Source organism: Lepidochelys kempii, chromosome 3, assembly GCF_965140285.1.
Source record: "Lepidochelys kempii isolate rLepKem1 chromosome 3, rLepKem1.hap1, whole genome shotgun sequence".
In the NCBI taxonomy this organism is placed as follows: Eukaryota; Metazoa; Chordata; order Testudines; family Cheloniidae; genus Lepidochelys; species Lepidochelys kempii.
The window spans coordinates 63,810,088-63,826,440 of record NC_136382.1 but is presented as its reverse complement, the minus strand read 5'-3'; the positions used below and the strand labels follow the sequence as shown (position 1 = coordinate 63,826,440).

The 16,353-nt window shown below is 39.4% G+C and overlaps 1 protein-coding gene across 10 annotated transcripts in view; it reads right to left on the bottom strand.

Moving 5' to 3' along the window:
* Positions 1–16,353, bottom strand: part of BCKDHB (branched chain keto acid dehydrogenase E1 subunit beta) — a 290,535-nt gene that overhangs the window by 75,631 nt on the left and 198,551 nt on the right. For 6 of the 10 annotated variants that reach the window (XR_012157975.2, XR_012157974.2, XM_073336531.2 and 3 more), the window contains exon 9: positions 7,507–7,593. Coding sequence is in view for 7 of the 10 variants with exons in the window: in XM_073336531.2 (XP_073192632.2) it covers positions 7,507–7,593 (87 nt within the window). In the remaining 3 variants the exon portion in view is untranslated. Of the gene's footprint in view, position 1; positions 282–7,506; positions 7,594–16,353 lie in introns of those variants that run through there. The other 4 variants (XM_078852126.1, XM_078852125.1, XM_073336524.2 and 1 more) reach the window with 4 other exon arrangements.

The following is a 16,353-nucleotide window of genomic DNA, read 5'->3' as shown; positions in this document are numbered from 1 at the left end:
ATATTAACAAGGCAACAAAACCAGACAACAAACCAGACAACAAACCAGACAACAAAAACCCAGCATTGTGCAATAGTCTTGTAGCTATTTTCATAGCTGATTACACCTAACTAGTACTCTGTGGGTATACTCGGGAGGTGATGTGGTGGCCATCTCCCATTGGAATGCAAAGTCCTTGACTTCTTCCAATGCAAATTGGGGTCCATTGTTGGTGAATGCCACAGCTCGCAAAGTTTGCCAGTCACTGACTTGCTTCTTGTATCAGGCAGAGCATCAACCTCCTAAACACCAGAATAGTAGTCCACAGTAAACAAGTAGTGCTTTTCACTGAAAGCAAATAAGTCAGCTCCCACTTTTTCCTATAGTCAGGTGGGCAGCTCATGTGGTAACAAAGTCCTTCTGCTTTAGGTTATACACAACTGCCAAGTGTCACACCCTACTATAAGGAGCAGAATTGTATATTCATTCCCAACAGTAAACACACCTTCTAGCCCATCTAAGACAGCTGTCAATGCCCAGGTGTGAGGCATGTATTTTTTTTTTGCATATAACATCCTTATGTCATGAGGTGGGAACAACAGCTCTGTCCTCAAAATATGATTCCATCCTGTACACCCACCTCATATTTAATTTGAAAGTATGGTTCTGCTCCTACTGGTGCTTGGCTTTTGCCTTCTGGTCACCATGATAGTATTGCTCTCCCGTCTGCCTGTAATTGGATATCCTTTTCCATGGCCTCTTGGATGTCCATCAGCTTTGTTGTCGAAACTTGGAGATTGAATCCATTAGCAATGCTGCACTATGTCCTTATCTCCTTCCCTCAGTTTGCTGATGCTAGGTATTTATGCCCTGCTCCAAGTATCAGCTTTCACCAGTAATCACCCTGGACAATATGTGATCTCTACCTGGTAGCACTGGAGGCACATCAACATGAGCTACAATCTCTTTGGGGCACTAAGTAAGGGCTTTGCCATGACTGGCTCTAGTGGACTGAGGTCTGATTGCATTTTTACTGGATGGGCATAGGTGTACTTGCCTATAGATTTAATAGATGAAATCACTCCACTCTAAATACCACACCCTGAAGCACTTTTTCCTATTTGGGCATACCTCTGTTCAGTCTCTGACCGGACTCTGCTGGCAAATGCAACTGGCTGCTTCTGCAAAAGAGGTACACCCACTCCTTTTTCTGATGCATCACACTGGCGTGTCAGTGGCTTTCCTGGGTGATAGTACTTCAGGACAGGAGCATATACTATCCTTTGTTTCAGCATGTTGAATGCTTGCCATTGGGGACCTGCCCAGTCCCATTCAACATCCTGCCTTGTGAGTGGACGTATGAGTTCTGCTGTTGCAGCCAGAACTTGGACAGAAGATTAATCATTCCTATTAAGTGCTGTGCCCTTTTCCTATCAACTGGAGCTGGCATGTCTCTGCTGCCTTAATCTTGTTTGGATCAGCTTCCAGTCCCTCTGCTGTAAACAGATGTCCAAGGTATGTCACCTCACACTGTTTGAGTCACATTTTGGGGGTGAGGGGTAGTTTTACGTTCTTGTCCCTGCATCTCTGTAAAAAAGCTTGTAGTTTTCTGTCATGGTCTTGTTCAGCTTCTATTTCCTTACTCCTTTCACCTATAATGAGTATATCATTTGCAATTATTTTCACCCCCAGCAGTCCTTCCAACACTTGGATGAGTCTTCCCTTACAACTCTGGTGTGAAGCTTATACCCATTAGCATGCACAGTCATCTGTACAGACCAAATGGTACTGCAAATGTTGTCAGCATACTGAACTCTTTATCCAGGCTAGTATGCCAAAACCTGTTCCTCCTATCTCAGACCATAAGGATTCTGGCTTTTGAAAGTTCTGGCAAGATGTCATCAATTGTAGGCTGTGAATAGTGATATTTTTTCAATACCTGGTTCAGTAGCTTTGGGTGTATACAGATGTGTAATTTGCCTGAGGGCTTCTTTATCTTCACCATGCTGCTTACTCAGGCTGTACTGGCCTCTACAAGTGCAGACTTTGAGCACCTTGCATACTGAATTATGTAATGCCACTGGGATTTTCCTTTGTGGAAAATACAAAGGTTCCACTGTAGGATCTACGTCCAGCTGCACCTTTCCTTAAAGCACCCATTGCCTTTGAAAACATCCCCAGATTCTTATAAAATTGTTCTCATTGTCCATGGGACTCCCACTTTTGGTTTTTGCACTGCAGCTATAAAATTCTGATGCTGTACCCTGATCAAGTCTATGGCTTGTCTGGCTTTGTTCCTTAAGAAGGGTCCGTGGTGCTTCTCATCCACCACCACAAATTTCAGTTGGTATCATCTTATTTTTTGGGTTAATTACTATGAGGTCACATTTTCCTTTGGGCTGCTTTATGTTCTCATTGTACATTATTAGAGCATGCCTGCTCTTTGTAATGGGTGTGTTCAAGTCCAATTCACCATAAGGAATCATTTTGCACAAGGTCCAGCTGTCCTCCGCTGAAATCACGCAGGGAGTTTCCTTATTAACACTGTTGCATGCAGAGTTTGGTGCTGTCCCTTGTTGCTTTTCTGTTCCAACACCTTTACCCTGATATGCTCTCAGACTCAAAGAGAGAGTCATGATGTCACCATCACTGTCTGATGTGCCATGCCCTCTTGTACAAGTCTGACAATCTTTCTTGGACCTTCCCCTGCTCTGGCACACACAGCTAAAATGGTTCAACTTGCTACATGACTTGCAATGTTGTCCTTGTAAGGGGCACTTCTCCCTTACCCACTCATGCTGTCTCCCACAGTAAATGCATCTCACTATGGGTGTGGAACCCTCGCTGACTGCTCTCCTTTACTGTTGTCTCACTGCATGTACTTCTGGGGTTGTGGTGTCTTCTAGGGCTTTAATCCTTTCTCTGGAAGCTTTTGCTGAATGTCCTATCTGTTTAATGTGAGTTTGCTTTCCCAGAGCAGCTGCTCCCACACATGGTGATCCCAAGTACTGCAGATTATCTTGTCCCATATCAGGGAGTGTGTTAACTCCGCAAAATTGCATGCAACAGCCAGTGTACATAAAACAGTAACACAGGGATCTACCCCGTCCCCTGCAGATTGGTCTCTATTGAAAACTGAGTTACTTCACAGTTTTGTTCTGCTTTGGGGAGCAACAGTTACCCAGGGCCCTAAGACTGTTATGAGACTTGAGTTTCAGAGTGCTACAGACCTCTATGCCTTGTTCCTCAATAAGTCACAGTTCTACTTTCCTGCTGCTCTCGTCCTTCTGTCTGGCCAGGTCTGTGTATAGCTTGAACTCCTTCCACTGGGTCCATCACTGGGCTACGTTTGTGTCTGCAAAATCCACAGCTCTGGGGGGCTTCAGACCAAGTTCTGTGGTTCATGCTGCCAGCTGCTGCACTGCAGAGAACTCACAGCTCAGATGCTGCTACCATGTTTCATTAGCAAAGAGCGAAGCTGAATGAACGTTAATATGAACAAGTAGATCTTTATTAAATCCCGCACACTGTCAGTGGAACTTGGAACACTGGAGGAGTTAGGCTGGAAGCAAAGCAGCCATATGGACAGAGCATTGTACAGGATTTAATAAAGTTCTACTTGTTCAACTGGGGTCCTGTCAACAATAGTTCTTCCAGGGAACAGGGGCCCTCTGACTCCAGTTCCACTGATTATGATACAACACGCACTTAGGAAAATCCAAATGATTGAAGTTCTTTCTTTAGATCCCTGATCACCTTTGTGCTGCACCCTCAGCTCCAGCTCTTGATTCAACAATAAGATCATTTAAAAAAAAATAAGCCCAATCTTGCAGCCCATTACTCTCCCAACTAGTCCCTCTCAAGCCAATACATTACACTGCCACACATTCACTCACTAGCAGAATAAAGTTGAGATGTAGTAACAGAGTCAAAAAGCTTGAGAGACATGGTTGCTGTTTAGGGGACGGATAAAGAGGCAGATAAACAGGCTATTTTGCAAACACAAAGAGATTGCTCAATAAAGATCAAGGATCCATTCCTTATTCATGCAAATATTTGCATTGGTCTTCGCTTATAACATTCCTGGAATCCCACAGGCCTCTGTTAAGGCCTGGTCTACCTTTAAAATTTAGGTCAACCTAGCTACGGCACTCAGGGTTGTGAAAAATCCACACCCTGGAGCAACTTAACTATGCCGATCTAACCCCCAGTGTAGATGTAGCTAGGTTTTCCGAAGAATGCTTCCATTGACACAGCTACTGTTGCTTGGGGAGATGGTGTTCCTACAGTGATGAGAAAATTCCTTCCATCATGGTAGGCTGTGTCTATACTGCAGGGTTATGCCAGCATAGTTATGACACAGTAGCTGTACTGCTATAGTCCCTGTAACGTAGACCTGGCCTAAATCTCTTACTTTGTGAAATTGTTGGGTCTTGCTACCTCACTTTTGTTTTGTTAGTGAATGACTGTTTAATTGGACAACGTGCCCTGGGGGGTTGGAACATTCTATACTTGACAGGCAGGAATCCTCCCTCAGTGAATACTGTAAAATATTAATTATTGTTTTCAAATATTCAAATTCAAATATTTCAATTATATTCAAATATTCAGATATTTTAGAATTTGTGGTAGCTAAATGTGGGTCCAATTTCAGTTCAAGTAAAGTTCAGTTCAGGTGCCAAGCTTCCCTGCAGCTCAAGAGGGTTCAGAGCTACTGTTACAGTTCAGGACCATCTCTTTAAAGTGTACAAAAACGTGAGATGTTTATCATAATAAGGCTCTTTGAAAATAACGTGGGTGGTTTTATTCACCTTTTTCCTCACGAGAGACCTCACAGCAAGGATGGAACAACAATATGGAAATTTACCATCTACTCCAACTGGACTCTGTGTTGAAGTCTCATTACTTCCATGTGTAAAAAGAAGTTAAAGCCAACTATAATACCCAAGATTTCTGTGCTACATCCAGTAAAAATGAATTTCCCTTTTACTTTTTAATTTTATGGCACAATCATATCAGACATACAGTTCTTAATTCACTGCACAGGGAATATGTGTTATAAATGAATAATAAAGCTAAGTCGCTATTATGCCTAAAGCAATAGTCTGCCAAAAAGAAGTTATGACAGAGAATGTGTTTCATAAATTATATTTCAATTTAAACAAATCTGGTATGTTTTTAAGTATGGATATTATTATCTGTTCATACCAATTATTTTTAAGAAAGTTAAGAAATCGACAAAATCTTTAAAGAAAGAAACAATAATGTTCATTTATTATAAAAAAGAGAATTCAAGCTTAACTAAATTCTGTGCCAAAACCTCTTATATTTAGATTTATTTTAAAGTAGACTGTACGGTAAACTAGTTAAGATTTTCTCAGCTACATTCTCCAGATTTCCATATTAAAATATGAATGTAAAACCAAGAGGTACTATCCCAAAATAGATGCTTTTGGTATAGACAGCATGTAATGTCCCTTCGGTTTAAGGCTTCCTAGGTTTAATTTTTTTTTAAAATAAATTATATTAGTCAAAAAAGAAGTTTCTGATATGAATAATGAACCCATGACAGATTAATCAGATGCTGGGCATATTTTTCTTAATAGAGTTTCAAAAAGATAAAAAGTATGATGTAATGATTCTCCCAAATTATATGATGGAATTTTTAATTTTTTCTTTGTTATTTTATCCCTCCCCTCCCCCCATTTTTGCATTGATGCATGTGATCTATTTTATTTAAATTAATTAGTATGGGACTGTCACATGATTTGAGAAGTAACTTTTTCTTAAGCATTACTACTTTCTAACAATTATTCAGCAATTGCAACAATGAATACCTTGCTGGATTTTGTTTTCTATTTACTTATTTCATAATATGTGGCATATTCAAGTCTTTAAACACACCGCAGACTTTAAAGAGACTTCAAAGACTTTAACAGTGGGCTATACTGTATTTTGGTTCAGTTTCTCCTATTTTTCTTTTTTAGTAGGAACATAAAAAAATCTTGACATGTCAGATTCTGCATTCCCCACTGCCCTGCAAAATATATATCACTTTTAGCAGTACCTTACATCTCAAGTAGTGCTATTGTAATCAATAAGACTTACCCCCAGGGTTAAGACACTACTACTCAATGTCAAGAAGTTTGGCAGAATCAGGTTCTAAAGAGTGAGATTATATTTTAGTGGGGAGCAATACTGTCATCCTGACAGGAGTCTGCATTATCTCTTAGACTGTCAAAATAAAATTAAAACTTCAAAAAACTTGTTTCTTTCACAAAATAAATTTTTTAGATGAAATAAAATGTTTTAGTTCCTTTCAAGAAAGGTTTTTCCCCCCCTTGTTCAGATAATTACAGCAATAAATACAAATGCCAAAGGTTTTTTATTCACCAACACAGAAGAAAAAGTACAAGCCCAAAAGAATACATTAAATGTAAAACAACCCATTGAAGTATTCTTACGTTTGATATTTTCAATGCACAAAGCTCAGGAAATTCAAATATACGGTTCCCCAGCAACTGTAATTCAGCCCTTTTATGCTGTAACTTATTCCCATGTTTTTTTAACTAGTGCTGTTGTGCCTATACGGAGCTGCACTTTTGCAGAATTGGGTCCTTAACAAGTTGTCATTTTTAATACCATACTGAACCATTACATGATAATGTGGTGAAGAAGTATGCTTTGGTCTGGTGGGTTTTAGTTTCTAATTTAAATATGCCGAAAAAAGAAAAGAGGAAAACATTTCTTAAATGATCCTTTTTGAGGACAACAATAAAATGTAAATCAGGTTTTAAGTAAATTCAGCAAGAACTGGAAACAATCCAGCAGGGAGATTTTCCCCCCACACTTAACAGCACATGCTGTACATTTTTCAGTGAATGTTTCAAACGTAAATCCTTACCCACACTAAAATTAAAATTTCCATTTCAGCAGCTGCTATTAGCATAAAGTACTTTAGATGAATGGTATCCTTAATGTTAGGACAAACTAATGTACACTAAATTGAAACTTCTGAATATTTAAGTCCAATCTCACAAAGAATGCTTCAGAAAAAGATTTTGTTTAGTTGAAGAAATACATCAAAAATTCAAAGGACATATTATCCACATAAAGCTATGGTGTATTTATTATTTCTATAAATAAATATTTATTTGTATTAAATACAGTTTATTTATATATTTTTATATATAGGTAAAAATTAGGGTAAGAATATATTGGGCAATCTGGCAAACATTTATTTAATTAAAACTGAAACCTGATCACGTCGATTCCAACCCTTTCCCTTATTTTACTTTGAAGCAAATGACTTCAGTTAGTAGAATTGTGGAAATTATATTAGTTCATCTCCTTTCTGCCAGATTCATTCTCCAGAGAACATACAGTGACAGCACTGACAAGGTGGTGAAGCCAAGTGAGAGATTTTAACATTTAATTGATTAAAACCTTGCCTTTTAATCTACTGATAAATACTCTTTCTGCAAATGTACATGGTCAGGCATGTAAAACATAATAACTTGACTGTACCTGAACAGTGGAACTAATCTCAGATGCAAAGCCTCCTGTCAGAGGGGCCTCATGGCTGATCAGCAGTCGCCCAGTCTTCACCACTGACTGAAAAGAAACAGGAATACCTCTTTTTAAAAAAAATCAGGTAATGTTTGTATCACACTATATCTCTGTAGCAATCTTTTTTTTACTATATTACATGAGAAATAATACAAATTCTGTAATTTTAAGCTGCAATGATAAAATATACACTGTCCTTTACTGCCTCAGTACAACATTTTATTTGCACAGATGAATGAGCCTGAACAGCCAAGTTTTGATATTAGCAGAATGGGAATTAACTGCTAGATTTTCTTCGGGGACAGAGCATCAATAGCGTATTTTATTTGTAAACTAACAATGAGAATTGAATAAAATTCCATTCGTTTGAATTGACCTTATGAATGTAAACAATGACATTTCTGAGGGAAAACAAAAATTGAGTTGAAGAAAAAAACAGCAAGGCCTCATTATCTGGCTATACCAAAAGAAGGACAGGAGATGCTTGATATGGTTTTAATCAGGCTGCAACTTTGTTATTAGATGTCTAGGACAACCAGGCAGATAAAAGTACACAGTGAAGATAACCCCATGTTCATTCAATATCTACCCAGGAGGCTTCTGCCAGCTCCCCTCTTTTGTCATCTAGTTCTCCCACTGAACCCATTGCTGGGACTTTACTGAACTAGGGTTAAAGTGAGCTATAAGAAAGGGGGGATGGCTCTCTTCCGTACCAGTCACAGGGGCCCCGAATGCCCCCCATTATGGTCCTTTTACCAACACCTCCTTTTTAAGTTCATTACCAAGCCATTTATCTGGTCACTGTATCCCTTCCCTATGGAGTACTTGCACTGGGCATCCACCCCACACTTACATAATGAGTTGTGACATCATAGTCTAACTCCCTTTCCTACTCACCATAACAAAACCCTCCCTGAACCCGCTGTGGGGAAGGCAAAAAAACCCAACCCTACTCCACCTAGGTAGTGAGGGAAAAATTCCTTCCCAGACCCCCTAGAAAGGAGTGGCTAGCATGAAGCCCACAGCAGGTCCTGACCAAACCTGGTATTTTGCCACCTCAAAGGGAGGGAGGGTGAGTGCTGCTCCGCCTACTTTTCCCACCAGGCTTGTCCCTTTTCAACTCCCCAGCCCTTCCGGTCCCTGGGGATAAGTCAGCTTCGCCCCGCTGATCCACTCCCACTTTTGCAACATCCTCTCCCTTTCGCCCCTCCTCCCCCCCCCAGCCTGTAAAGCATTATTCTCTTTCGTTAGGTAAGCTGAACAATGGTCCCCCCTCTTCAAGGTGTGGTGAATCCTGAAGGAGCAGGTGATAACATTTATAGGATCAGGTCATCCATAAAGCTCACAGACCTTGAAAATATTCAAGTAAAAGTCTGCTTGCTAAAGAAAATTGAGAGCCATAAGCAAGAAGGCAATGATTTTTATGTTGCAACTACAGGCAAAATTTCTTATGAAAAAGACAGAAACAATATGCAAATGTTAGGAGATTTTAATGTGAACTGTTCAAAAAATAGCTACATAATACATAGTGTATACCATGAGTGCCATACAAACAAGCAGTGATTCATGAAAAAGTTTTGGTTATAGCAGATATGTGTTTATGCTTGGTTTGCTGTGAACCATAAGAACAACAGTTAAGTGCCTTTAGCCCCATAACCAGTGCACGACTCCAGTATATCTGACCATCATGAAACGTGTCGTTGTAACTATTTGTTACATCTCCTTGACCCGGGCAACACCAGATATCCACAGAGTCAAAACATTTTGACAATCATGTTTCACTTTTCATAATACTCATTTTATAAAGTGCATATAAAAGTTACATGAACTTCTGGAGTAGCACAGCAGGAAAAAAAGGATTTGTATATTTTAATCTTTTGAGGCCTATTGCAATCAGATTTTTAAAGCTAAGTACAAGAAGCCCCAAGAGTTAGGTACAACTTTTCTAACCATTCTGCTCTTTGATTTAAAATCTGAGTGGATGCTATTTTAGCAAAACCCTCAGAGACAATTTCTCCATCCAATAGGGCAGCCAAGTGATATCTTGAAGCTAAAAGGTAACTGCTATTTACTATAGAACACAGATTAAACCCTGATTTGAGTATGTCTCATTTCTTTAGGAGCCCAGGCGTGCTTTAGTTGTTTTGAACAGCTGGACCACAGATGCATTGGCGAGAGGCAGCCCTGTAAGTACTATATCCTGTAAATGAAGCAGCTTTGCAACAGTCACAGAGATACAAGACAAAATATCATTTAAACATCAAAAAGTAATCTGCAGTTAAGCAGTCTTGAATTCCTTTTCACTTGCACTGGAAATCCATTTAAAGAGCAGGCGCTATTAACTACCCCATAAATCTACCAAAAATTCTTAGAGACAGTTCCTCATTGCAGAACAAAATGTACTAATCGTCTCACTCAAGTTCTTGACTGATGAGATAAAGAATTTTACTGAATCATTTTTTAAAATTTTTGATTTTTTTTTTAAACAAAAGGACATTGTTTTGATATTCTTCTTATATAATTTTGTTCTGAGAAGGGTGTGTACTAGGAATCTGGAGTGTTCCAAGCTATTTTTAAAACTACAGTACACTTTTTAATTTTGAGAATTTCACATGAAACATACACCCATCATATCAACTGTAGCGAATAAAAGGTGGAAACCAACTGTGGAAACCTTTATTCCTGTGAGAAATCCTTACTTGTACAATCAGTCCCATTGACTTCAAGAGGATTGCTCACATGTGTAAAGACTGTTAGAGTGAATAAGGATTTACATTATCAGACCCTAAGATTTCCTCTGATTGTTAAACCAGTTTTAAAACTGGATGAAGACTGGCCCCAGTGCCACATGTCAAATGATGGCACTATTTCTCAGTAAAATGGAAGCAACCAGATTACTGTGGAGAAGTGCTTCACACCACCTGAACATTCTGAAGCTGTGCGGCATGAAAAGGAGTAACAGGATTTATTTTAACTACTGTTGTCTCCCTGAAATTACTAAAAGCATTTCATTTTTACGTACCTGGAAATATACCTTTACTTATAGAAGCAAAGGGACTGATAAATCTAACTAAAATGGGTAGATACCTTATTTTCATTAAATTTTGGTACAAGAAATGTATCTACTTTGAAAATGTAACACTGAGACGCAGTGTGAATTGCCTAATTTCTGTATTTGGAGAAAGGTTCAGCTTCACAAATAATTGTGTTATTATCTACAACACACAATGAAAAATTGTTAACTGTCACTTGTAGAAGGATAATGCTTTGAATAGAAGATTATATGGTCATTTATTTCTAAAATTTAAAAAAAGATTTATTCCCTCTTAAACCTGGGGTCAAAGTCACTCCATATTTGTCTAACAGTTTCTAGCAGTGTCAGGAATAATTGAACACAATCCCAATTCACGGAAAGGCAAAGATGGACCAAGAGGGTGCCCTTATTCACCAAAGACATGCATAACATGCTCGCAGAAGCTCTGTAATACAGCACAGCGGCATATGGCAGTAGGGACCTCATTCTACACTTCCTTAGTCAATTGGAGATGTACTGGCATAAAAGTGGAGAAACATAGTTAGTTAATCAGGTGCTTATTTTTAAAAAACATTGCTGGCATTACTCTCCCCCCACACACCACTCTGTCTGACACCCCTTAATAGGGGAGTTGGGGAAGGATGTTCAAAAAGAATGAATTTCCTAATCCATGCTGTAATTATTTTCTTCTCTTTTTTGCCTGGTGTATGTTTTGTTTGGATTTTCTTCCCCACCCTCTGTGTTTACACTAAATTTCATAGGTTTTCATGTGTTCAAAGTAGAACACACACTTATTTTATGTTATGTAGGGTATTTAAAAGGAAAAAAACACGGTGAATACAAGATGGTACAGAAGATTAGTACTGAGATATAAAAAACTTTTCTTCTTTTTGAATTTAATCCAAGTTACTCATGACGGAAAGTTTGTTGCCATCTGATAGCTAATCAGGACCAAAGAAAAGCACTGGTGGCATTAATGCAGTGCCTAATGGCACCTTGCTGTCAGTTGCAACCCAGTGGCCAAAGATTCAACAGGCCCAGAGACCTTAGCTACCCCTGTCATCAGTCCTTCCAGGTAGTGCTGAGGCACAATTAGCAAGGCACTGCTTCAAAACTGTTATGCCATTGCCTGTGCTGTACCAGCTCAATGGAGAAAGGACTCCAGGGCTCATGATTTCTAAATTCACTCTAAATTTTATTTTTTATATTATATACATATATATATACACATACACACACACACACACAAAGAAAAACAAACAAAATGTACTTTCCCCTTACTACTTTCCTATTGGGATTGCTTTAAAATACTCCAGTATGTTGGTAGGGAATATGAAGATTACAAAGTAACGTATTGTCAGATTATAAAAAAGGCAGCATGTCTATCCTGATAAGGAAATGTGGTAAAATTAAAGCTTCATCTTTGCAAGTCTAATATTTGTGAACTATGCCCTAAGGCTTTTCTGATCTATGGCCCTATGTTTTTGCAATGAAGCATCTTTGCAAATTAGTTTCCTTCTCTCTCACCACTCTCTTTATCCAAAAGATTCTATAATTATTTTAATACCATTTTCCTCCTGAATTCACAATTCATTATTTTGGCAACTTTTTCTACACCTCCAAGTGTCGACAACAGAGGGAAATAATATGATTCTGGCAATTATACAAGTTCTGAAATGTATGTGCTGAAGTCATCACTAACTTACTATGCCCTTATTGATGAGAAAGCAGGCTTAACTAAAACTGACGGTCAGCCAGCTGGATTTTACATTATTACTTTAAACATATCTCAAGGGTACAATTTCCACTGTAACCAGCTGGTTCATTACCAGGCCAATACCCCTGTAGGGAACTATGAAAAGCTAAAAGTACAAATTTTGCTTCTCTCTTGTGTCACAATGGACAAATTGTGTCTATTTTCTAAGCAGTAATAAAAGTCCATCCTCAGAGTAAAAGGATCTTCAGTCCATTATGCACAAGCCTGGCAGAATCTGACGTCTATCTTTTTTATAATTTTGACAGATAATATAGACGTTTTGTTCTTAAAGCATTTTTTTTTCTATTTTTTTATCAATTTAAATTTTCACAGCTGCAGGCAATTACTGGGTGGATGGACAGAATTATTTAATGACAGTAGACATTGATATTCTAAAATTTAAAGTTTTATAAAAACTGTTAAAATATACATTGTCAACATCACACGTCAAAATATACCAAGTAAATATCCTTACATCCACAGATCATACCTGTTTTTACTGTTCATTTACTAGTCTATTTATAACAAGCCTAATTCAAAAAGTCTAAATCACTGGATTTTGACTCAGCTCTCAAGAAGCATTCTTCTTACTTTGCCTAGCTGTTTATTTTATTATTATTATTATAGCTGGAAATATTTTTTCATTAGCATGAGTATGTACGGTGAAATCAACATTTATTGATAAAAATCTAATCATTCCAAGTCTAATTACCAAAAAAGTAATTATCTACATGTGTGCTTTAGAATGGGAAGAAAGTTAAGTATTTTAAGGAGGGGGCACAGGGGCGGGCAAGAAGCGCCCTGCGAGCAGGTAACCCGGGGGGCGGGGGGGGGGGGGAGACGCACAGGGGACCCGCTCCTTGCCCAGCTCACCTCTGCCACACTCAGGCAGAGTGTGAAGCCACCGCCTGCTTCTCAGCCCTCCCAGGCTTCCTGCCAAACAGCTGATTCAGGGGGAGGGGGACACACAGAAGCAGAGCAGGGCGGTGCGTTCAGGGGCGGATGCGGAGTGGGGCTGAGCTGGAGCCGGGAGCTGCCGGTGGGTGCTCTGCACCCACCAAATTTTCCCCTTGGGTGCTCCAGCCCCAGAGCACCCACGGAGTCGGTGCCTAAGGCGCCACTTTTGATGTGATCAGTGGGGGGAGTGGCCGCTCCCCCTGTTCCCCCCCCCAGCTATGTTCCCCCACCCCCAGGAGCCAGAGGGAGCTGCCGGATGCTTCCTGGGAGCTGCCCCAGGTAAGCACCTCCGGGACTCCCCACCTCGCCCCGTGGCAGGTACTTCTGACTCTTAGGGGTGGAGTGGGCACCCACTACAGTGGCCCACAAGACCCTCCTGCCTAGTTCTGGGGGCAGTCAGGGGACAGGGGAGGGGGGGTGGCGTTAAGGAATGCGGCTGGTTGGATGGGGGCAGGAGTCCTGGGGAGCAGGGGTGGGCCATGAGGGTGAGGAGGGAACCAGTTAAGATTTGGCAGCTCATCAGTGCTTGTGGCACTTTAGAGACTAACGAATTTATTTGAGCGTAAGCTTTCGTGGGCTACAGCTCACTTCATCGGATGCATTGAATGGAACATATAGTAAGAAGATAGATAGATACAGAGAACATGAAAAGGTAGAAGTAGCCATACCAACTGTAAGAGGCTAATTAATTAAGATGAACTATTATGAGCAGGAGAAAAAAAACACACAGTTGGTATGGCTACTTCCACCTTTTCATGTTCTCTGTATGTGTATATATATATATATATATATATCTTCTTGCTATATGTTCCATTCTATGCATCCAATGAAATGGGCTGTAGCTCACGAAAGCTTACGCTTAATTAAATTTGTTAGTCTCTAAGGTGCCACAAGTACTTCTGTTCTTTTTGCGGATACAGACTAACACGGCTGCTACTCTGAAACAGAAAGGAAAGCAGAGAAAGCCTTAAAATCCAAATAGTTTTGCTTTAGTTATACTGGATACCTGATATATCTGGGATTCATTTTACAAGAGGAACAAGATGTAGAGAAGTGAAAATGAAGGTGACAAGCAAGATTTCTTCACATATGGATCAGTGGACCATCAACTGATGAAGCAGGATTTCTCAATGTCTAGCAACAAAGTAGTCAGATCCAGAATAAATCTGATAAATATTCTTAAAGGGACCTTGAGAGGAATTACAATAAATAAACTGAGGTCCCACACCACAACGTTGGAGATATTAGTGGACATAGATTCTCAGCTGGAACATTGGTGGCAAAAGTTATCAGACTAGACAGCTAGATCCAAGACAGAAACAAACTCAGAGTGCAAGAGAATCAGATACTTACTCTTTACAACACAGCAATTAGGAAGCTATTTGAAACTGAAGTAACTTTAATTGTATCATAAACAGTTAGTTAAATATATCCTTAACCGAAAATTTATATCTGGAAGCAAGAACATTAGCGTTTATGAAGAACCAGACAACATTCTGTAATATTCAAATGATTGGCTTCTTGGCAGAGAAAAAAGAAGAAAATCTAATTTACTTTTATTTCACACACAAATGATTGAGAACATTTTAGTTACTAATGCAATCCATGTTAGCAGAGTATGTTTCTCTGTCTCCCTCTAGTGGTTAAAGCAAATATAAGCTTGTAAGTACCTAACTACCTCCAAGCAGTAAAAAGGCTCATGGTTTTAGAACTAGAGGTCTGTGGGTTCAGTCTCCACACAACTGCCAAGGGTTGTGTTACAAGCAGTGGCCTGTGCAGATCTCTGAACTGCTGAGGACTAGCTTCCCAAAAAACAAATAATTGTGGTAGGTACTCAGTTTATGTTGGAAGATGTTTAGGGCCCCCACATATCATACAGCAGTAAAATGTGTGAGCATTTTTACTGTCTTTCTTACTGTTTTTGGCACATAAGACCAAGAGATATTTCAGAGTAGCAGCCGTGTTAGCCTGTGTCCGCAAAAAGAAAAGGAGTACTTGTGGCACCTTAGAGGCTAACAAATTTATTTGAACATAAGGTTTTGTGGGCTACAGCTCATTTCATCAGATGCATGCAGTGGAAAATACAGTGGGGAGATTTTATATACACAAAGAACATGAAACAATGGGTGTTACCACACACACTAACGAGAGTGATCAGGTAAGGTGAGCTATTACCAGCAGGAGAGAAAAAAAAAAACTTCTGTAGTGATAATCAAGGTGGGCCATTTCCAGCAGTTGTCAAGAACGAGTGAGGAACAGTGGGGTGCGGGGGGGAAATAAACATGGGGAAATACTATTATTCCCCCCCAACACACACACACTGTTCCTCACACGTTCTTCTCAACTGCTGGAAATGGCCCACCTTGATCATCACTACAAAAGGTTGTTTTTTCTCTCCCGCTGGTAATAGCTCACCTTACCTGATCACTCTCCTTACAGTCTGTATGGTAACATCCATTGTTTCATGTTCTCTGTGTATATAAAATCTCCCCACTGTATTTTCCACTGCATGCATCCGATGAAATGAGCTGTTGCTCACAAAAGCTTATGCTCAAATAAATTTGTTAGCCTCTAAGGTGCCACAAGTCCTCCTTTTCTTTTTAAGTCCAAGAAAGTGTCCTTCCTGTGATACACAGAAAAAAGAATGTGGAAGTGGATGGTCTCAACCCCTTTTTAAATTTATTCTGACCTTTTGGAACAAAAGACAAGAACTGGTAGAAGTAAAACCAGGATTCAACAACATTCAGTTCCAAAAAAGCCAACCAAAAAATATTCTAAAGGAAGAAAATCAAATGAATAAAAATGTAGTCTAGTTACTGTATGATGTTCCTTTGGCTCTTTGAAAGTAATTTTTGTTCAGACCCACATTTTAGATATTGTTTTTGATTTATCAAACTGAAATTTGAAATAGGAGTCAAAGATTTCCATCTGATGAATCTAAACAGTGTTGATTCAGCTGCAAAGGGACATTAAGCAGTAAGTGGCCTAATGGAAAAAGCATAAAAATGTTCAGTATGACGAAAAGATGCAATTGCCAGACAACTCAATGAAAACAAAA